The 23238-nt window shown below is 38.4% G+C and overlaps 1 protein-coding gene across 3 annotated transcripts in view; it reads right to left on the bottom strand.

Moving 5' to 3' along the window:
- SNX14 (sorting nexin 14) overlaps positions 1 to 22206 on the bottom strand; it is a 51969-nt gene extending 29763 nt beyond the window's left edge. Inside the window, exons 1-12 of one of the 3 annotated variants that reach the window (XM_065833159.2) lie at positions 22006 to 22206; positions 21769 to 21889; positions 20884 to 20960; positions 20693 to 20771; positions 13348 to 13391; positions 7517 to 7604; positions 4068 to 4152; positions 1675 to 1831; positions 1317 to 1392; positions 435 to 479; positions 268 to 348; positions 10 to 124 (exon numbers count right to left, since the gene is read on the bottom strand). In XM_065833159.2, coding sequence (XP_065689231.1) covers positions 10 to 124; positions 268 to 348; positions 435 to 479; positions 1317 to 1392; positions 1675 to 1831; positions 4068 to 4152; positions 7517 to 7604; positions 13348 to 13391; positions 20693 to 20771; positions 20884 to 20960; positions 21769 to 21889; positions 22006 to 22133 — 1096 coding nt within the window. In that variant the 5' untranslated portion in view covers positions 22134 to 22206. Of the gene's footprint in view, positions 1 to 9; positions 125 to 267; positions 349 to 434; positions 480 to 1316; positions 1393 to 1674; positions 1832 to 2578; positions 3739 to 4067; positions 4153 to 7516; positions 7605 to 13347; positions 13392 to 20692; positions 20772 to 20883; positions 20961 to 21768; positions 21890 to 22005 lie in introns of those variants that run through there. The other 2 variants (XM_065833160.2, XM_071806790.1) reach the window with 2 other exon arrangements.
- Positions 22207 to 23238: the final 1032 nt, after the last annotated feature.

Genomic DNA, 23238 nt, shown 5'->3' with positions numbered 1-23238 from the left:
CAATCTTACCTACAGTCAGGCAGAACTGCAGGACGTGGACGGCCCCTTCCTGTTTCAGGAAGTTCATAAACCGAAACAAAAGGTCTTGCTGATCTCTGATCTCCTTTAGCTCCAGTTTCAGGACCTTGGTAGGTTAAAAATCCAGTCAGCCAATTCTTCAACTTTTAGTGAGTACATAAATAATGCAAAGAGCTTTAGAACAAAACAGCAGGTAAAGTAAAACACTTATTCGAAACAGGAAAGGAAATAAATGTTGCCTTTGCTTACAGATGGTTTCTTATTTCTTGGCTCTGCAAATTTCTGAAGAAATGGAACCAATGAAGAAGTAGGTTCAGTCGCTTTCTCAGGCTGTAGAAAAAATCACAAGAGACAACCGGGTAAGAAAGCTTCCTTAATGGGTGAACTGCTACTGTTTTAACCTTGTCGGTACTCACTGGACTATCATCAATGAAGATCAGCAGCAAATGATTGACGGTGTCCTGCAGAAAAACACAACACAAAATTACTATTAAAGACACTCAACAAGTTAAATGAAAATCATTTCCCTACTCTATGTGAATATATTAATACTTTAAAAAAACCCACCAAAGCCTGGCAACATGTGAGAATTAACCTTTACCGGTCTCTTCAAGTATCTACAAGTCAGGGAATTTCTGAAGAGACCTGCACAGAAACATTCTTTACGCAGTGTAGGAAAGCTCTACAAAGTATTTTTACTGTTAGTGCAGTTCTAACGAACTCCTGATCCTTACACAGCTACAGTGCTTTCTGCTTGCAGCTAGGTGATACCTCCAAAAGTACTGCTATTTTGCCTACTAAAATACATTCATAAATAAAACCAAAGATGGCAGCCTTCCACCTTGAGAAATAAATGCCCTCTTATTTGCAGAATTAAGGATAAAAGAACTTATTTCGATACAGCTGCAAAAAAGGCTGGTTTACTTACACTACTATAAAGACACATACAGCTAGAGTTCAATTAATTGAGCTCTTGTCTAAACGTAATTATAGTTATTTGAAGGTGCATATACTAACACAGCATTCTCCCACTTGACAGGAGTTGTAGTCCTTCATTAAAAGTGCATTCTTAAATGACAATGCCAATACTGTATTTTAGGCAGTTCAGTCAGTTAAGCACTCAAACCAGTTAAAATGAAGAAATAAAAACACTGGCCACAATATTTCTTTTTTCTTTTAGCCGGTCAAAATGCATAGCAAGTAAGTCATTGTGCATCATTTGCTTTACCACAACATACTTAGTAGGAAAACAAAAATACTGAATAATTTAAGATTATTCCTGTGCTCCAGAATCTTACAGGATCAGCTAAGAAATCCATTGAGGGAAGGAAAACAGAACCAGGCAAAATCTCTCTTATCAGAAGAGCCAGGGATCTGAAAATTCAAGGGAAAAAAAAAATTACAACTAATACTAGCTTGCAAGATTTCCTAAGTGAAGTTTCCAATGTCATTGTATTGTACTGGGAAATATTTCAGTATTTAACTTAAACCCTTAATACCTTAAGTGTGCTAGAATATTTTTAAGACCAATCAAAAAGCTCATAAGCAAAGGCATAAAGAAGATGACTTTGGAGTTCATTCTTTCACTCCCCAAAATTACCGTGCTACATAGTATGCAGATACTTGAAAGAATACGATTTTGAAAAATTTCTATACCTGCACTCTGTTGACTTCGGGGGCAAAATATAAGGAAAAAGAAGTTCAGTAAGTTTTCTTAAGTAGTGAAGTTCATCTCTTCGGCTTCTCAAAGCAACATGGAGTTCTGGTCCATATTCTTCTAAGGCAGCTTGCTGTAAAAATTCTGCATTTTTTACTGCAAGTAAAAAACAGTATTACAAGTTGTTTCAGCTTTTTCTTACTGTGAAATACGAGGTGACTGCTTTCCATTTCAGCTAAAAAGTTAATACTTTTAGTATATATACAACTGTCAAAGGGATACAGCATTGAAACTTTACAGAAGAACCTTGGCTTAGACTTTGAAGTCCGGCTATGTAAAAATAAAACCTCACACTAAGAATTCCTTCATCAAACAATTGCAGTTTGCATGGTTTCCAGAACGTTTTCTCATTTATGATTATTGAAGAATGCAACATCTTGATTCTTCTAAAAAAACCTGCATTTCCCAAAGTCTGCATCTCTTGCTTTTTTTCCTGATGTCCTCCATGGTCTCCCATTTATCGGGTTTCTACCTATTGACTTGCCTACCACACAATTTGAAATCAGCATAATCTGTTTTTCAATCCTGCTGTATTTGTTCCTTCTTAGAACACTTACAAACAAACATGCAGGAACATATAATTAAAGCACATCTTAAAACAAACCAAAACCAGCATGGGGATTTGCAAGACCGCTCGCTCTTTGAAGTAGCTGTATGGAGTTGAAAGAACACCTGCTTTATCAGATTAAAAATGATACATATTAATTAGAAGCAACAATGTCATATTCCTTTAAATCACTTTCAAGGCAAGAGCTGAGCTGTAACAAATCACGACCGGCTGCACTAGCAATCCAGCACAGCCTCCTGCCGAGAATCACACCAGGTCAGGTACATAACACATACCTGTTATCTAGAAGGTTGAAGCTTATTTTCAGTATATTGAATTTAGTGCAGAAGCTTGCTAGATTGTCCTTCAGAACCAAGAACCACAAGCGGTATCAGCTGACATGGGGGATGCCCGAGAAATCTGCCTAGTTGGTGTCACTAACAGCAGAGAGGAGCAATGTGCTCTCTGGCAAGAACAGGTAATGAATCACGGAGGTGTCTGTGCAAAAAGTGAGGAATTACTAATAGACATAGAGGTAAGAAGAGTAGCAAAAAGGAAATGCTCCCTAAAGCGGTCATTTGAAAAATGATTTTGAAAATAAGTAGAAAAAGGGAGGCTCAACTAGCAACCAAAGCAAGGTCTGAAAGCTGTCTCTAAACCATGTATTAAGGTGGCTGGTTTAGCCACGTTTACTAGAAAGTGCTACTAAAAGTTATTTTCAGTGGCTACTTCACATATCTACCCTCAGAGAATGAGTATTTTCCTTTAAAACACCGAAGAAAACGGCTATATTTTCAATACCGTTCATCTAAAATACATTTCTTCGCTGCTGAGAAGAGTGTTTCCAACTCTCTAGTAGAAATCAAAGGAAATATGAAATTCAGCAAAAAATAGCACTGCAAGAATATCTAGTATCTTGAAATTCTTACTGTGTCATGAAAACCATCTAACATGATCACACTGTGTCTGCTTATTCATGTTATTCATACCAAACCGCTCACAGGACTAACAGCATATATTTATGGATATGAAGCAGACATTTTGAGGAAATGGAGAGAAGTTCATGATTCCAGTGAAAGTAAACATCTATGCTTAAAAGTTCAATGAAACCACATTTAGTAGATAGAGCATTGTGGAACACAGCCACTGAAAAAATAAAGATAACTATTTTCCAACAGCGAGTGTAGTATTTTGTGAACATTCATTCAATGGGCAATTCTAATGTAATTTTTACATTAGACTTGTGGAGATAGTTTGGATAATAATCACATATGCTACTGCTCAAAGTCTCTCGACGGCTTATAAACATAAGCCTAACTTTTCAACACACTGAAAAACTCCATTAACTGTTCATATTAGTGTACAGATGTGAAATGATTCTAGCTATAAGAGTTATAGTACAGTGCAGAGACATACAAAACCTTTCATTTATAACTGCTCATCTGGAACACCGAGGAACAACTTCAAGAAGCATTGGTAAAGGATCTTGATTGCTCTGAACAGATAAAAAATCACATTCCGGTTTACCATACAGAGACAGAAATGTAGCATTTTCAACATGGGGAAATGAAAAATAAAAACTCAAAGATTATTTGTACTGTAACATTTTTTCTACTTGTCTTTGCATCCTCCAGAAGAAAAAAGCAAAATGATCACTGTTTTTTTTTTTTTTTTTTTTAAAGACAAGGCAGGGAAGATGAAAAGATTTAGCAAGTATAATAAGAAACATTCAAAAAGTAACATTTTCACTCGCCCTTTGAAACTGACCACATAGTCATTCTTTACCTTTCTGCCGGGCCTTGGCTATCACTTCAATGTGTTTCATTGCTGCCTTGAGCATTTTCTTTGTCACAACAGTTGGAATATCCACCTACAGAATAGTTTTAAAATAAAAAACGGAATTGTTCTAGTGTTTTGTTTTTTTTTCCCCAAAATTTATTACAGACAACAACAATCAAATGTATTAATTTATTTATATGTCCCCATTCTAACCACAAAATGAACCCTTAAGAAACAACCCATGAATTCTCCAGATGAACTGACAGTACGCTCATTCTTCTGGGCAAAGCATACAACATCATGTAGAACTAGATGCTATAAACAATACTGTTAACACATTTATTGTAGGCTTGTTCCCATTATGATTCTTTCATTGTAATAACTATGGTAACACAGCTTGATTTCCAAGTCACAGTATGCAAAGCCTACTTCTACGTGAAGATTTGACCACCACCAAAAGCAGGTTCACTATGCTCTGCTTCCAGTGCTTGTGTACCTCAACCCTCAGCAATCACGTCTTCAAGCACTAAAAGTAAAGTGACACCCTCTTCTCTAAGTATGTGCAGAAAAAATGTCACAGGTGATGGCAGAACCACAAGAAAAGTTACTGAGTTACTGAGCCAAGACCACTGTAAGTGCCAGTAACTCTACCAGATTATCATAAACTGAACAAAAACTATGGATGATTTAATCAGGGATTAAACACAGGGAGGCCTGCGTTTATACTTTCATTGATGGCTATAAAAATGAAAGAATTGTAGAATAATTCAGGCACAAATGGATCCTCAGGATGCCTTAGCACAACCTCCTGCTCAAAGCAGACTCAGATTAGGGTGCTCAGGGCTGTATCCACCCCGGTGTTAAAAACCTCCTGAAATGAACAGTCACCTCCTCACAGGTCAAATGCTCGAGCCCAAACCATCTTGGTGGCCCCCTGGTTGAAGGTGCTCCACTCTATCAATGTCTCTTTTGTAGTGGGGAGACCAAACCAGAATGCAGTGTCCTAGATGCCATCTAAAGAACTTCAAGTAAAAGCAGGTAATCACTTTCTTTCATCTTTCAACACTGCAGTAGACACAATCGACTTTTGACAAAAATTTCAACCAGATTTCAACCTACACCACCTCACTTTCCCTTTAAAGCCCATAACCAACCCAGAAACGGCCACAACAAGAAAAATCCAGATTAAAAAAAAAAGAGAAAGAGAAGTATTTCAGCATGTACTTCAGAGCTGACTGGTCTGAAGTGCTTGTTTCTTTGTTCAACAATTATGCCCCCAAAAAATCCTCCTAGGTAGCCTTAAAGGAATTCTTTTCACTGAAGCGATTACTAATTTTAAGTCTTAATTCAAAAGCTGAAGGTTCTTTGGCAAAAAAAGTATAAAGATATATCCTCAAAAAAAAAAAGGAAAAAAAGTCTGTTTTTTCTTACAGATAATAGTTCCTGAATCTAAAAATTTTATCTCTATTAGCCAGAACTAATGTTTTCAAGAATTTAATAAAAAATCCAAACCCGAAGTACAGCTGTTTGGCAAGGCATATGATTATTTTATTTCACAATCAGTGATGAATTTCTCCTCAAATGAGGTTATAAAGGATACTACATCAGAGCTGAAAGGCTATAAAATATTCTGTCATAACCCTTTTCAGCTAATTACTGCAGCTTTAAATTAGGATTTCTAGGATGAAAAAAGTTCGCGTTTTATTTGTAACTTGCATATCAACTTTGATTTCTATGTACAACATTTTCAGTAGTATATGCATCACAACCATTAACTGAGGCTGTCTGAATCTGTATGTGGGTGTGTGCACACAGAAACAACTGTTCAGCAGGAAAAAAAAAAAAGCGTATGAGCTGAGAAATATAGCATAGCATGAGACAGGGTGCTCCCTTGCATGACTGAGCATGCCAAATTTCAATTTTGTTCCAAAACACAAAGCTACTATGAGTATATTTTTGCTTGAGATATCTGTACCACTTTACACAAAGACACAAAATAAATTATATTATAGAAACAAAGAAATCTACACATTTGTAACGAGAAATGCCTTTCTGTGATGACCTTTATTTTGTAGTTCCTTTCACAGTGCTTCATACTTGTACAAATATTTTTTGTTGCACATATTGTCTACCCATATACACAGAATTTAAGATACTACATTTACTTCACTGCTGTCAGAGGCAGATATGGTAAATTAACACTCTACTTAAGGATGCTACAGCTTATCTAACACAATCCTTGCTATGTGATCAACAGAGGAGACATCATAATTTTCTGAATCAATGATGGATCTATGAACAATGCAACTAACACCTGCATGTATTACAACCCCAAATTAAAATTTAAGACCTTGCTCTATATTTCCACTTTAAAAGATTTACCCCACTTTCAAACCTCCATATAACATCTGCGCTATACGGACATTTCGTAATCTTCCCCCATGTTCACTTTAACAAGCAACATGCTTGAGCTAGAGTAAACAAGAAAGTCATCTGGATTCGATTATTAACAAGGATAGAATTGGGTTGTTAATCAGCCATGATACAGTACACATACAACTTCTAGCTCAGGAAATACTGCTGTTACAAAGGAGGGGAAAAAAGACACACAGTCATGGTAGTTGTTCCAACAGAGGGGCCAGCACAGAATAAATCTGGAAACCAAGTTAGAAACTATTCCTGCTTAGAACAGCCAGAAAGTGAGAAGCAGTTCCTGTAAAACAGGCTTGAAGCACTTTAACAGAAAAAGAGTATATGTGCTAATATATTAAACTCAGTGAATAAAAAAATTAAACCTTTAGTCTTCTGAATGTTTCTTAAGAGCTACATTAATTTAAGAACCACACCTGTCTCAACTCTTATAGTAAGCTATTCATTTAAAAACAGTCTATTCTTTACAGACAACATAAGGACCTTGTCTTCATTTAAAGGAGTCAAGCAAACAGAAGCTATGAAACAGGTACACTGCTAACCATTTTCTAATGGTTCTTTTTCAATAATTCTCAAAACTGTTTCCACTTGGATTAAGTCACTAAAAGATCATTTCATGGTTTTAATAATGCCTTGCACTGGTGTAAAAAAAAAATATATCTGTCTGCAAGTATCATAGAATGGTTTGGGTTGGAAGGGACCTTCAAAGGTCATCTAGTCCACCCTCCTGCATTGAGCAGGGACATCTTCAACTAGATCAGGTTGCTGAGAGCCCTGTCCAACCTGATATTAAACACTTCAAATGGCGAATCTTCAAATACGGTTTATAACCAGGAACGGGATCAGCTCCAGAATGGGGGAAGAGATAACACAAAAAAGAAACTTAGATGGAATTGGCCCAACTCTCTGGAAGACTGGCATAGGAATCACCATTTAAAAAAAAAAAAAAATTAGAGAACTTGCTACAGATGGATATCAGTTATTTCTGATGGAAAAAAAATGTTAATACCTTTATGTCGCCTTACCTTGTGAATTCTCCGAACTAATACAGATGCAAAAAAACGCAGTGTGCCTCTCAGTTCATCCACTGAGGATTCATCATCAGTAATATTCCTGCAGTGTGGTAAAGCATGTCATGTAAGAAAAGAGAATAAAACACATTTATATTAATTGAAGGACAATATATTTGGCACTAGTAAAAGCTGAAATAAGAACATTCAACTGCGACACTTCAACTGGTATTAACTGAAATGAAAGCTACCAAGTGTGGGCAGAGAGTAAGCAGTCTTCTATTAGAGTAAAATACACAGCAATGCCCCTATGTTTGTGCACACAACAATGATTTAAGAAATATGTCAGTGAAACAGAATTACATACCAATTCTTGTTCTAATATACTGTCTGCATGATTTTGACCGAGTAAAATCTAACTTAGTTTGCACATACGTGAATGTTTTCGAGTTCAGCAGCATGAAGTGAAACTGAATTAATACTGGCAAAGCCTCTGGAATAAGAGCAAGCACATAACCCAGTCAAGCTAGTCAAAATTGGATTTTCCGTATTGCATACTACAAGACCTTCTAGACTCCAGTGTTTCCAATAATTTTCTTCTGGTTTAGTATAAATTCGGCTTTGTTAACCTCTTTTGTTTAAGTTTTATTATAAAATCAGTAGTTTCTCGTGTAGCTTTTAATTAAGTAGGTACATCGCTTGAATTTCAGCTCAGCTTCTTCCAACAGAAAACTTTCACAGGTATTTTCTCAACAAGTTATACTTGGAAGCCATATCATACAATAATATTCTCTTTTCTTAGATATAAGATTGGGCCTATTTCTAGTCTAAACAGAGACTGCCATCTCCTAGAAGATAAAAGAAAGCATAGCACAGGAAACCAACAACAACAGAACTTATTTTTTAAAAATTGGTCTATTTTTGATGTAGTGTGAAATGTGAAACCAACAATTACCAGAAAACAAAACAAGAACCTCAATCTATAGCCACTTGGAACAGAACTGAAATTATTTAACATTGTTTCTGCTTGGAAATAAAGAAATAAAGAGGAATTTAAACAGATTCCCAAATCACTATGTCAAAATATCTAAATTTTTATCTGGCTTGCCAGTTTTCATCTGCTTCAATAAAGTATGTTCAGTGAAAAGTCATGGTAAAAATACTTGAAGTTGGTTAATGAAGAAAAATATCTAACTTCATGTCTTTTTTGGGAACCTGAATCAAAATGGGAAATATGCTAAGTCTTAGACACACAAACTGTAACTAAACTGAGTGCAAAAAGAGAACTCGCTAGCAGAATTCCACAAAATGCAACAGAAAGAATAAACATCTACCAGCAGTTCAGCATATATGGATGTTACAGTATGACTAAAGATACTGGTGAAACTGCATTGTAATAGCTGAATAATGACACAACAAATAAAGCTACATCCTGCCTTAGCCAATGACCATATGTAAAAGCCATCACTGTTTCTGGTCATAAATAAGTTTGCATACGTAGTAAATGCAAACATTATCTGCTTTAAAAAAAAAAAAGTCAGTACAAGCAACAACAGTATATTTGAAAAATGAAAATGTTATGCTTATAACATCATTTTATGTTATTAAGCATCACATTTTTTAAAGCTAGGTTATATGACATTCAAACGCATGTTGAGCTGGTACAGACACTGGTGACCTGACAGTCAAAGTCTGCAACTAACTGCATGAAAAAGCACCTCAAAGAAAGCAGTCAGGCATAAGGAATACAACCATCCTCCAACAGCTCATCATACACAGATAAGAACACTGTAGGGGAAGGTTTGGTTTGTTTTAAGATCAGCAGCTGATATTTTGGAAGCAATATGGTTAAGAAATACCCCCAGTGTCAAGGGAAGCCAAGTGATTAGCAAACAAATCGTATGGTTGTATTACTAGTATTTGACAGACATGACGTAATTTGGACCAAGAAGCTGTTATTTTATTGACACTTGGATAACCAGTTTCTTGGCTAGTTCTACTTGGACATGACGTTATGCCACGTACTTTCACAATGTGCTATAGGTTTGCAGAGACATTATTTTAATCACCAGCAGACTGAAGATCAGTTAAAAAAAACCCACAAAACAACATCAAGAACATGTAAAATCTCAAATCTTTAGTGACACAGCAAAAGGTTCAAATAATTCACTTGAAACATTTCAAAAATTGGTTGCATTTTCCCAGAATTCGAGGAAAAAACTTAAAAGCACAACTATCAGTATAATGGAGATATTTGCTAAAGGAAAAGGCTCAGTCCGATAATTGTAAACAGTAATGAAGTCCAATGTCTGAAAAAAGATACACCCAACTGCTATTGCATGCAAAGTCTTATGGGATCTACTCATAAATGAAAACCATATACAAATACCAAAGTGATTTTTTTCCTTTGTGTTGCCAATTATTCTTATGAAATCCTATCAAAAAGATGAAGAAAACAAGTTACAAGCTGATAAAACTGTAAAGCTATGATTTGTAACTCAACAAATATCCTGATTTTTTTTCTTGCATTATTTGCATTTAAAATCGAAGCAGCTACATATGTGAAAACACTGTTTTTAGTCACTATAAAAAAAAAAGTTTTCATAGTAATGTATTACAAAAATGTGGTAATTACTGGATTCTAATCTAATTTGAAAGAACTGGAGTAGCAGTAGCACCAACGACTAAAAAAATTCAGTAAGCAGAGTGACTCATCCAAACTTTAAACTCTCCTATTTAAAATGAGGTTTGTATTATAAAAGCAAAATATTACACAGTTTTATTGCACAGGATACAGCATAAGCAATAGACTCAAATCAATGTTTTGTAGCTCTTCAAACTTGGATTACTTACAGCTATGCTCTATTCTTCTCCTATAGTTGAAATAATTCTTAAAAAACAGATATTTCAATATAACCAACAGAAATACTTTGAAAAACACCAAAAAAATTGCACATAGGACTAACTACATATTTTCACTGAATTTTAAGTACTAACCTTTAGTCCTCTAAACTAATCAAAGTGTAGGGATGTTTGTCTCTAAATTTTAACCTGTTAATAAAATATTACAAATTCTTCCACAGTTTATTAGTGAAACAAACATGAAACACAGCTTTTCCCTGCTTACAGCACTTCAATTCCTGAGCAATAAATCTATTCTTTTATCTTGCAACATACATTTCCGGTAAGAGTTACGCTGCCCAGGCTTCCGAGCAAGATACATCATGTTACCTCTCTAATGTCCAGAGTACACAAGGTGCTGCAAGTTGCATCTGCTGGCAGATGCATGAAAAATAAAAAAAAAAGGAAAAAAAAGAAGAAAAAATAAGAGAGGTACCTTCTGTACAAATTCCATTCACTTGAAAGGGGGGTGGTTCGCATAAGGAGCTATGCCCAGACGTTTCTGCCAGGCAAAGCAGCAAACTGTTCCACCAACCTAGTCTGGCAAGTCCGAATTGCCTGCTGGTTGTTACCCACACTGCTAAATAAGGGTAGTCTGGATGTAAAGGCTTCTGCTTTGGCTCTATGAAGAATTAACCGGAGTCAGTGAGGTTTGTTAGCTCAGAAAAAACATTTCATGAATGCAGGAGTCCTTTCTCCCGGGTGAGCTGAGCTATACAAACAGTGTAAGTACACCCAAGTAGGAGAAGTCAGAACCAGGTCTGACATTACTACTCTGAAGCCACTACTCTTAAATGTAGGAGTAGTTACATTATACAGTCCTAAAATAACATTCGGCCCTTTGAAGGCAACCGCAAGGCGGATGTGGCCCTGGTGAGACCACATCTGGAATACTGTGTCCAGTTCTGGGCCCCTCAGTTCAAGAAGGACAGGGAACTGCTGGAAAGAGTCCAGCGTAGGGCAACAAAGATGATTAAGGGAGTGGAGCATCTCCCATATGAGGAAAGGCTGAGAGAGCTGGGGCTCTTCAGCTTGAAGAAGAGGAGACCGAGGGGTGACCTCATTAATGTTTACAAATATATAAAGGGTGAGTGTCATGAGGATGGAGCCAGGCTCTTCTCAGTGACAACCAATGACAGGACAAGGGGTAATGGGTTCAAACTGGAACACAAAAGGTTCCACTTAAATTTGAGAAGAAACTTCTTCTCAGTAAGGGTGACAGAGCACTGGAACAGGTTGCCCAGGGAGGTTATGGAGTCTCCTACTCTGGAGACATTTAAAACCTGCCTGGATGCCTTCCTGTGTAACCTCATCTAGGTGTTCCTGATCCAGCAAGGGGACTGGACTAGACGATCTTTTGAGGTCACTTCCAATCCCTGACATTCTGTGATTCTGTGAAAATGAGTTGGACACCCCTGTCTTAAGCTGGAATTAATAAGCCTTTTGGGACCAAGCTGTTTCCTGCAGAACTACTCAGATCCCACTGCACCACAGCTCGCTGAACTCACAGTACTCCAGGCTTATGGAAAGCTTATATAGGTCTGGTTAGCATGGTGTGAATTTACAGAGCTAGCTGAAAATCCAGAAGTGCAGCTCTTTGAAACTAAAGACAGTGCAGGAACACCTACACAGCTCACCAGGGTGCAAGATGCAGTTGGCTGGCTGGCTCCATACTGAGTATATTCTGCACTGCACTTCTAGCTATGCAAATGACTATCCCCACCATACGATGTATTTCAGAATTCCACCATCTTTGGTGTCAGCGAGGTAATATGTGGTGTCCAAGCTTCCTTGTCAGTCCAAAACAAAGATATTGAAGACACCTTCCACTGGCCAAAAAATCCTATCTAATTTCAAACTGTGAAATACAGAAGATGGTTCCCTCACTTTTTTTACTTTATCAAACAGCTCAATAGAACGTGTTCTAGCTTTCTGTATTTGACAGTGAAAACCTCATGTTTTCCACCTTGATCACTCACAACACATGGTGCTAAAGCTCCCTCTGCTGTTTGCATAAGCAGCTAAGCTTTATACTTCAGTATTCATCACAGAAAGTCAGATGTGAAACATGTAGGTATCAACAACAATTAAACACCAAGCAGGGAAACAAGTCTGCCCAGAAAAAATAGATCCCAGAGAGACAGGAAAAAAAACCCAGTGTAAATGGAAAAATGTATAAATTTCTTTTAGCACAGAACTGAACACTGCCATCCAATGAAATAGTCAAATTCAGAATTGAGGCAAAATGTTGTTTTAACCCATTAATGCCAGCATGAACAAGTAAAAAATTTTTAATATCTTCTTACAAAGTACTCTGAAGCACTAATTAATATATAAAAGTGCAAGGCAAAATAAAAGAAAAAAGAATTAGTCATAGTCTTTTCTTCATACACTATGTCTAAGTTATTTACACAGTACTGCTCTATTCAGGTCAGCATAACCACTCTCAGCCTTAAAACTCAGCAAATGAACAAATGCTCTGCAATAAGGTGGCCACAACATGTATTCAGAATACCTTTTCTATATTAAAAGTGGATTTTTTATTTTAAAACACAGTAAAGTGACTTTTTTTCAAAGCAATATGAAAGATCAGTATGCTTCTAATCTGGAAATAAATTTCTGGAGGTTTTTGAGTTTTTCCATTGGTTTTAATTAAGCCATATGTACTTCCAAGTAAGGGTTATTAGAAAATTAACAAGTAAAATTAATAATCTGAAAATGGGTTTAGGATGCAATATCAATTTCAGAATCACCTCTATTGTGTCTAAATTACTAAAAGATCTGTTCTACTCTGCTAAGAGGCAATAAAATTATGAAACTGTAGCCTTAAAAGTACGCTCTATATTTAATAAACAAAAACATTTCTTTTTGGGTGACTATTTCTTGAACAACTTGACAGATATTTATGATATTCAAAAATAGTAACTTTTAGGTAAAGCTCATACCTGTACCAGGGATAAACGAAGTTTTCCAGGACCAACTCAAGCACCTATGCAGAACAAAGACAACCACATTACAAAGTAAATAGTTTACTGTAAATCCTTGCTAGAAGAGTTAAAAACACAAACACCTTCCAAAACTCATAAAACATAATTCACACATCATAAAGTGTTAACATACAATCGTGTACATTGCGATCCTATAGTGAGGTCAATCATTTTGCATAATGATCAGTACTCTGGGCAAATAGCAACAAAGTGATGCTTTCATCAGGTATCAACATGAAAAGGCTGCCACTGGTACTAGCAACATGACGAAGCACATGCTGTGGCAACTCTGCTAAGCAAATGCTACGAAAAATGTAACCTTACGTCAATTAGCCCTTCCCTGATTTTCAGATCAGTCCCTGTTCTTTTCTGATGTACTGTGAAGCATCCCACAGGAACAGTGACCCATCCTACACTTGCATCTCCATCCTTTTTCATCCAAACCTCTGCCTTCTCCAGCTCTCTCCCACACTCAAAGTGGGACAGTCAACCTTGTATGTTCACCATTCACAAAGAAAGTAAAAGATGAATCCTAAAACGAAATATCTAGAAAGGTCATTCTCCCTTCTCCACATCCTGCACCACAGGTTTCAGTAAAGTTTACCTTATGGCCGAGCCATCTCCTGACATCCCAAACAGAGCACCTCCCAAAGTCCCTGTCCTATAGGTATGCTCATGGTCTTCTCCATCCTCCTCCCAGCCCCTGCATATCCCACCTACATGGATCTCTATAGGAGAATCTTTCCCACCCTTTCCATCAAATCTGTTCCTCATGGGTCAAGCCTGTGGTTGCCTTTTCCATGCCAGAACACCTGGGCTAACCAGAAAAAAACAGTGCTGTTGCAGCCATGCCACCAGCATGCCCTGCTTCAGCTTGGCTTCCAGCATCACAGCAGGAGGAGAGGCTGGGGAGGTGACAATCAACGGGCTGCCACCACCACACACACAAGGTGTACTGCTAGCCAGACTGTAGCTCTGGCACCTCTCTTCACACCTACACAGAAGTTTCAAGTAACTGTTACAGTCCTTCCACCATGATTAGAAAAAAGAAAACTTCTGAAAGGAAGGGAAAAAATCAGACAGTGCCAAGAAAAAAAGAAAAACAAGAGGTAGCAGAAGGGAGGACAAAATTTTACTGAGATTTCTCCTCCTTCACTACAATACCAAGATACGCTCCAATACTACCTTCTCCTGTCACAGTCTGCCCCTCAGTTGGAATCACTGCTTTGGAGATCAGTTTGTGCTTGGCAGCATCAATGTTGATCAGGGTAGTAAGAGAGAATAAGTGTGTTGCTCCATAGGGCTGCTGTGCTGTGTTCTATAGTAGGAAAAGTTTCGCAAAAGAAGTCACTGTGTTCAAAGAAAAATGTAAAATCTGTTTGAAAGAAAAGCTGAACGTAACAGCTGATGCGCAAGCATCATTTATGAGAATAAGCGTAACTCTTCCTACAAGATTTGTTGCTGTGCTCATTCACATCGTGTGCACTGCAAGAATTCAAGACTTGCTAAATTTATGCTACCTTTAGGGCACTACATGCCTCTGCTCTACTCATGGTTATAAAAACACACTCCGTAAAATGCACACCACAGTCTTTTAAATTCCTCTGAATTCTTCAGACGTGAACAGTTGATGAATACTCTTTTTATGGTGACACTACTAATATTATCACCTACTCAAATTTTATAAGATAGTCTGTCTTTCACAATTGTTCCATTTCAGTGATGCACCTCCCTTTATTTTTAAGGGTGAAGAAGAAATTTTGTTCCTTCACCTTCTCTCCGACGGAATGTTTTCCAGTTTGGGATGACTTTAGATGTCTGTGTTGTGGACCATACAAAGACATAAATGTCTTTTCTCCAACCACTATGTGCTACAGCAGTAACAGATTTTGAAATTGTAAAATGATCATGTACTGATGATGGACAGATAAGCTAAATGTCATGTTTCCTCCCCCAAAATCTCATATTCCCATTAAAAGCAGAGTGGAAGGAGAAAAGAAGCGACAACAGATGCCTTACTTCCCAGGCCAGGAGAGATCAAGTAATGCCAGAGAATCTTCTTTGGAAGTTAATCTTCAGACAACAGGCAGGAGAGTACATCCAGAACTGGTCAGCAAACACAGACCTTGGCCTTAAGAGCAATAGATCAGACTACTCAAAACAATTTCCCTGATGCCTTCCATAGCACTGCCAGTCCATAAATCATCATATTACTCCATAGAAATCTCAGTCTTGCAGGTAGTGCAGCATTACTTTTGTTCATGCAGAGTTTCTGACACAATAAAACTCTTAAAGGGTTCAAACCATAGACTCTTTCCAAAAAGTGCCTTTCAAAAGAAAAAGTCTGTAGAAAAATCCATACTGTGCATCTGCCTCTTAAAGGATCCCTTTTCTTTCTTCCTCCTCTTTTGCTAAGGGCCTCCCCATCAAGAGCAACAAGAGCAGACCATCTTCTGCTTGGAGTGGAAAGTGCACGTGGACAGCCTTCAAGCACAAGACAGCGTACTCAAACGGAATACAACGCACTCCTCTTAAAAGAGCTCTTTTGGCTTTTTTTTTCCAATACTACTACTTTGGAACTGAAAGGTTGTCCACCAGGCACGTGTCACTGCAATTTCAGTTCATAAGATGCTAACATAACTTGTTGACACTCTCTTTGCTGACAGTCCAGAGGCTTCTAAAGCCGCTAAAATAATTGTTTCCAACAGCAAGAGACCTAGTTAAGCCAAATGCATGGTTCATGTGGTTATTAAATCAGCAAAGAAAGATGCAAGATCTGATGACCCATCCCACTCTGGATAAGGTCTTGAAATTCATACAGTGTTTGTAGTAACTGACTTTCAGTTGAACCACTCCACAGACTTTCCAGTTATTTCCAGACTTTGCTATCTCCCGCTCCCACAGCCACACCATAAGGGCTTTATAGTAATGCTCACACAGGACAATGCCACACAGATAATCCCAGCAGCCAAAGAGACAAAGGCAATGTGCACAGAGACAGACGACTAACTCAAAATGCACTTGAAGTCCACATATCACTGGTCCCGATGTCAGAGGTCAAGATGCGTTCTGCTAGAACTTCAAGTTATCTATACGGCCTTAATAAAAAATGCATTGATCCTGGACACAGAGAAAGCATCTCCTATTTGCACATTTACTAAATGCACAGCATAGACAGTTACACATGATGCTGCATAGCACTAAGGTGCTGTAGTGAAGCTAAAAAAGGGCTATAGTGTGAAATCTGTACGGTAAAATACAAGCACTCAAGCAACAACAGGTAACTGACTGCCAGTAACTGGAGTTCAAGGCATATGGTCCATACAGTTTGCCCATGAACCCTATGAGCCTTCCAGACTGCATCAGTGAGATTCTGCAAGGAAGAAAAACACCTGTCACATCATCCACTGCACTTTTGTGAAACACTAGGAAAGCAGGACATGTGTACCCACTTCCATTCTAGCAACACCAACAATATTATTCAAGCTCAATTGTTCACACTACACACACATGCCAACAGAGGAAGTAGGACATCTCAAAGAATGACAGCTAATGATAAGCAATTTCCTTTTCTGGAAAGTATTATTCCCTGGCTTTAAACAAAAAATGATGACTCATTTCATTTAAAGCCTACCTATTTTTCAAGCATTTTGCAAAATGACTCATTCTACTACATGGGAGTTTCAAACTGGAAAGAGATTACAAGTGTAAAACCAAAAGCAGCAGGTAGCACAATAAGGAGCAGCTGAAACAAAAACAAAGAGAAATTATTTTCTAGCATGCACTGCAAGCTGGGCGGTCTATTGCTGCTGAGACAAGCCTTCTGCGAACTGCCATAGAACAGACCCCACTTGTCGGGAGGAGGAACTGTTGAGCTTCAGTGATGAATGAAGCAGTAGCAGGTCAGAACTACCAGGCTAAATTAGATTGGAAAGGAGCAAGGATTTGATAAGTAAACTACAAAGACAATTTGAAAAGCCTCAAAAGATGGTACAACTAGATAACAGAGACCACTTCCTGAGGGCAGAACAAGCAATTCCCAATAGGAAAGCATGCAGGCCACTGCGCTGCTGCAAGAGTTCAGGACTGGCAAGGAGTACGTTCAGACAGTAACTGATCTCTTGTCATCCATTTGTCCATTTCTTACTTCTAGGGGAAAAAAAATAAAGATATAAAATTCTGGTCCCATAATCAAGTCAAGAACCTGAAAATTTAACAATTAAGGAAAAATCCGTGAGATCAACAGAGAGCACCTCGATCCATTAAGGTACTTTTTTCATTATGTTGATAAAGAGTAGCTGAGCAGCTTTCTGCAAGTTTGGCTTGCAATCATCCTTCACACAGCAAAAATGAGATTATAGGGAAAAAGCTGTGTTCATTAACTGAATAATAGAATTAAATTCTCCTTTATACAATCTGTAATATTTGAAATTATATGCAACATAAAACTGACCAACAGATATCACATACTAATTCAAAAAGAAAGAAAACATTGAAGAAACTAACATAGAGCACAATGGATTAGAAACTTGAAGCAAAATTATACTTAGGTCACTGCATAATTTTTGTGTAGGATACAGTTCAATCTATCAAATATTGATAGATGCATGGTTGAGGCAGTTTAGAGTTCAACTATAGCAATAAACATAAATGAAAAGGGGATGAACATTCAAGCATGGGTTTTTCTTTTCGTTCTAAACTATGTACAGCGTCTAGATAAGGAAAACAAAGCTACAAAAGATTAAGAATTTGCAAAGGGAGACAAACTGTGATCGCAATTCAAGAGAGAAAAATCCATAGTTCTGAGAAAAACTGACTTCTTCTGATTCGAGTGTGTATTAAATTATCGTGTAGGAACTTCAAAACACAAGCTTAAAGACTATACAACTGATTCAAATTAGAAACATTTGGAAATGAAACCGTTGCCAAGATTCTTCAACCTGCAAAGGAAAAACTAGAAAAACTACTCCAGAATTAAAAAATCGCAGAATTATTCAAAGCATTTGAAGAATCTGTGTTTCCAGAAGAAGGCTGCAATCCTTTAGAATCTCACTGATCCCAATTCAGTTCTCACTGTATCAGCTTTCCTCTAACGTATGACTAAGACACAACAGAAAAGAGCAGTCTTTCCTCCCAGTCCTAAGCAGGCTACTCAATTCCAGGCACGCATCACATGCTGCATCCCCAGAGCAGATGATCCAGAGGAATATGGCATGGGCAGAACCCCTGCTACCCTTTTAACCAGTAAAGAAGAATTGCAATAGGGAACAACGCAATGACATTTCTCATTCCAAACAGCATCCTACACAGGTGAAAACGGTGGCTCAAACAGACGGCTTGTTTTGGTCCCTCAGAGATGAGTCCCCCGGTTCAGTAACCCAGGAAGGCACAGAACTCAGGTCTTGCGCTTCCCTCTAGTTAACCACACAACGAAAAGAATGAGAAACATGGCATAGATATACAAAAGCCATGTCTACAGTGCTAAATAAAGCAGGGCCAGGGACATGCCACTGAAGTAAAAAGAAACAGCCATGAAAAGCCCACACTACTTTGGTAAAAGCAGAACTACAGCAACATCCATCAAATACAAAATGCCAGTGAGCAGCAACACATTTTAAAGATCAGTCTTACAAGGTAACTATGGTATTTACTCGTATCTCTTACGAATAACATGCTACAAAGAACTTTTCTAGCATTAAATTCCTATTTAAGCTAATGAGGAAAATTTTCAGTTCTTCAGCATTTACCACATCCTCTGGTAAACTGCCACAGCTATTTGCTACTCAAAATTCTAAAAATACTACATGAATAGAAGCATTTATTTTACCTTCTATATTACAACAAGAGGTTTGAAAAAATAAGCCTAGTGAAATGATATTCAGCAAATTGTTTCTTAATACATTTGAGCCCAAACTTATTAAAAATAATTAATAGATTAAGTACTTTCAAAACAATAAATGTTTGCTTCTGAAATTGCAGAGAAAGTCACTACGCTAAACCAAGGGAACTCAACAAGTTGTTATCTGTGTATTTTTAAAAACATTCCTCAACCGTCCATTCCTCCCTTTCCTTGTGGTTTTATTCTCTTGCTATTTTTGCTGTGGGCCGTGCCTGGGACACCATCACTGAAGTCTTAGCTTATACCACAAACGCATGCAGCTTTGACTTCATACACCATGCTGTTAATTCTAAGAGCTGACACACAAGAATCTTCTTACTTCTGACATGCCAATTGTTCACCCTTCTACCATAGAACTTCAAAGTTGGAATTCTAAATAAATGGAGATTAAGATACATACGTGCTTGCCTATTTTCCTAGCTTTAAAAAAAGGACAAAATAATATCTATTTAGCTGCAAATATGTTTCATCAATTAACAATCAAGGAAGAAAAAAACAAAACAAAACAAAAAACCAACCAAACAAACAAAAAAACAAACACAAAAAAAAACCATCAAAGAAAAACTGTTCTTTGGATAGCTCTTTTTAAAGACAAAAAAAAAAAAAAAAAAAAAAAACAACAAAAAAACCCAAAATTCCTGATTTACAGGTATTTATTCTATTCTTGTTTGAGTAAATACACTGATTTTTGTTACAGCTTTGACTCATGATTTTAAATAGCTACCACCACATTATTATCATTGGCACTGTAAGAAAGATAGGGACTGACTTTTCAGCAGGGCCTGTTACAATAGGACAAGGGTGATGGTTTTAAAGAGCGGAGATTAAGACTAGACATGAGAAATAAACTTTTTACAAGGGTGGTGGTGAAACACTGGCTCAGGTTGCCCAGGGAGGTGGTAGATACCCCATCCCTGGAGACATTCAGGGCCAGGCTGAACAGGGCTCTGAGCAACCTGATCTAGTTGAAGATGTCCGTGCTCATTGCAGGGGGTTGGACTAGATGAGCTTTGAAGATTCCTTCCAACCCAAACCATTCTATGAGTCTGTGATTTTCATTACAGAGATGTTGTAGCTAGAGCAGATGACCTCTTTACCTCCACTTCAAAAAACTAAGCAGGCTGAAATACTTCTCAAGAATCACACATGTTCAATTATAACTGTTCTTTTCTTTATGCTTTTCAGTTTACATAGATGTTTATTCTGTGTTCTAGGCACACTACTACAGGAACAGTCACACCTGCTCCTGGCGTATATTCTTTTGGTTTGACTTTTACATGAACAAGTTAACATACACAGGAATTACATCTGAACTATCTACCAAATTAAAAGTAATAGGGCCAAAAACTATGTGATAAAAACTCACTGAATTTCAAGATACTGAAAAAATGAAGCAGCAATTACCTCCGAGAGTGACGCATCAACCTTGGAAGGCACTTTCAGATCCAGCCATGGCTGATAGTTCTCCAGAAGCAAAGTCGGTCTATAGGAGAGCACGGAAAAGTGGATGTAACAACAAATAATTCAAAGTTTTCTATTGCTATGCATAGAATGTAAGAAATACTAAGCTTACCAGTGACACGTAATTAATTTACCTGTGCCTCTTGCATTTGACCTTGCCACATACAGCACAACTGTGACCATGGGGAAACAGCTCCGGCAATTCTAATTGCTAAGAGAGGATATTTGGACAAGTTTACATTCTTCAAAATGATGAATCTCTTAATACAATGATACATTTGATAATTTCCTTTCAGAGTATATCATTACAGAGAACTAAACAGTATGAAGTGTTTCTCCCAACCAGAAAACAAGATAAGATGCGGTATGAGAAACAACTGAAACAAACGGAAAAATCACTTCCACTAAAACAAAGATTAAGGAGACACAACACCCTCTCACAGCTCCAGTCACCTACCCATTCATCAGTTGGTCTAATAACAGACCAGCTGGTTTCTCTAGAAAACTTGTCCTACTTAAAACTTTGAACTATTATAACATTTTTAGGTCTATAACATTTAGCATTAAACCATTTTAAGTTAGAAAACAGGAATTCCCTTTGGAATTTTTTTTTTCTTTGAAATGCGGTATCACTTAACGAAGTTTGGCTACAATCAGCAAAGAAAACAGCACTGGTTTGCCAAAGGAAGAGTATTTTCAAAAAAGAGGCTCAATAAAAGAGAATACACCTACATGATGTCTCAACCACTTGCTACTCAAATGTAAAAAATAAGTGAAGCAGAAAATAACATCCACAAACACTCCCCAAAACTGGCTTTACAGCCATACATAGATTTCATGGGGCTAAGCAGAAATGTACAAAAGAGTCCAAAGTCTTGATCATTGTACGTTTGGTGGATATGAGCTGTATTGACCTGTAGTATTTCTGAAAACAGCTAGAATTGCACAAAAATTGCTACTCAGCTATGAAGCCTTAGCGAACTGAAACAATGCAAAAGAACGTTAACGGGCGCGTTTACCTTGGGTTTATATTTTATTGTAAAAAGAATATTGGGCAAGAGGGAATCCGGCCCCAATGAACAGTAGAAGGTGACGACACCAGCCACAAACGACCAAAAAATCATTAAAACGTGAAGGTACCTTATAAATAAATAAACAGAGAGGAAACGTTACTGCATGACAAGCTACCAGCGCAACGCCGGGCCCGGCCCGCCCCCCCTCGCCGCGCCGCAGCGCTCCCGGCCGGGCCGGGTTACCGGTTGAAGAGGACGGTGGCGGCGCCCAGCCCCAGGAGCAGGCAGCAGAACAGCGGGTACTGCCGGCAGGTCTCCCGCAGCACCTCAGCGCCCCGGGCCCGCTGCCGGACCGCCCGCACCCAGCCCATGGCGGCCGCTGCCCCGCCAGCCGGGCCCAGGGCAGGGCGAGGGAGGCCGCGCCGCTTCCGCTCCCGGTGGGACGTGACGATGGCAAGCAGGCCGGCGGCCGCCATGTTGTGGGAGGGAGAAAAGAGGGGAGGGGCAGCCCGGGGTGGCGGCGGCGGGAGGTGGGTGAGGAGGCCTGCGCCCGCCGGAGCCTAAGCCGGGGAGCCAAGGAAGCGGGTCCGGCTAACCCTGGCGGGGACAAGCGGTGGGACAAACCCCCGCGCTTTTCTGAGGGGGAGCTCAGTGTCCCCGGCTCCCTGCCGCGGAGATCCCCACCGTGACGCGCCCCGGTGGCATTTGGGGCTCTGCTGCTTAACATGCTGAGCTGAGCCCCGTAAATAGAAGATCTCTGGTGACAGCAAGCTTACCTCGTTTATAAATACTTAGGGTCTGGACAACAGGGGTTCTCAGCACCTGCGACATCTGATTAAATGCTCTATATTTAGATGGTGACTGAGGTAAATCATTTAGTGACCGAGACACTAAAACCGTATACCTCTCAAAACTTTGTAATTGCTTGCAAAGAAAAGTAAGAGGGTAGGTAATGTAAACAGACACCTCCTCAGCATCAGTAATATACAAGTTAAACATGAAGAATATACTCGTTCTGAAATGTAATAGTTTATTGCTAGTGAGAACAATTTAAAACCAACTTCACATTAGTAACTGCCTTCAGGTACAGGGTAAGTCACAAGTTTCCAAATAGCTCGAATGCTTTAGCAGCTCTGTAGTTAATCAGTTGCAGGACGCTCAAAGTTATGTGACTATGACACTAGTGGCTACAGAAAGATTAGTTCAATGGACTGAAGTGCCTGAACAGCTTCTCCTGGGAAATCTTGCTGATATTGGAGCTTCTAAGTTGCAAAAAATATGAGAAAGACCTGCTCTAAGAAAAGTGTCTGCTTTTATTTTTGTTTTGAGAAGTTGCTGTAGCCTTTGCTACTCATTTGCACTAGCCCCTCACTGGTGTCTTTGGGCAAAGGACAAAATACTTTGTTCAGAAGAGTCATGTTTACAAACCTACAGTGAAAACCTTGCAACTATGCTGTTAAGGAAGTCAGTATGTGG

Source organism: Patagioenas fasciata, chromosome 3 (assembly GCF_037038585.1).
Source record: "Patagioenas fasciata isolate bPatFas1 chromosome 3, bPatFas1.hap1, whole genome shotgun sequence".
NCBI lineage: Eukaryota > Metazoa > Chordata > Aves > Columbiformes > Columbidae > Patagioenas > Patagioenas fasciata.
Note: the sequence above shows the minus strand (reverse complement) of the source record. Positions and strands in the feature narration are given on the sequence as shown.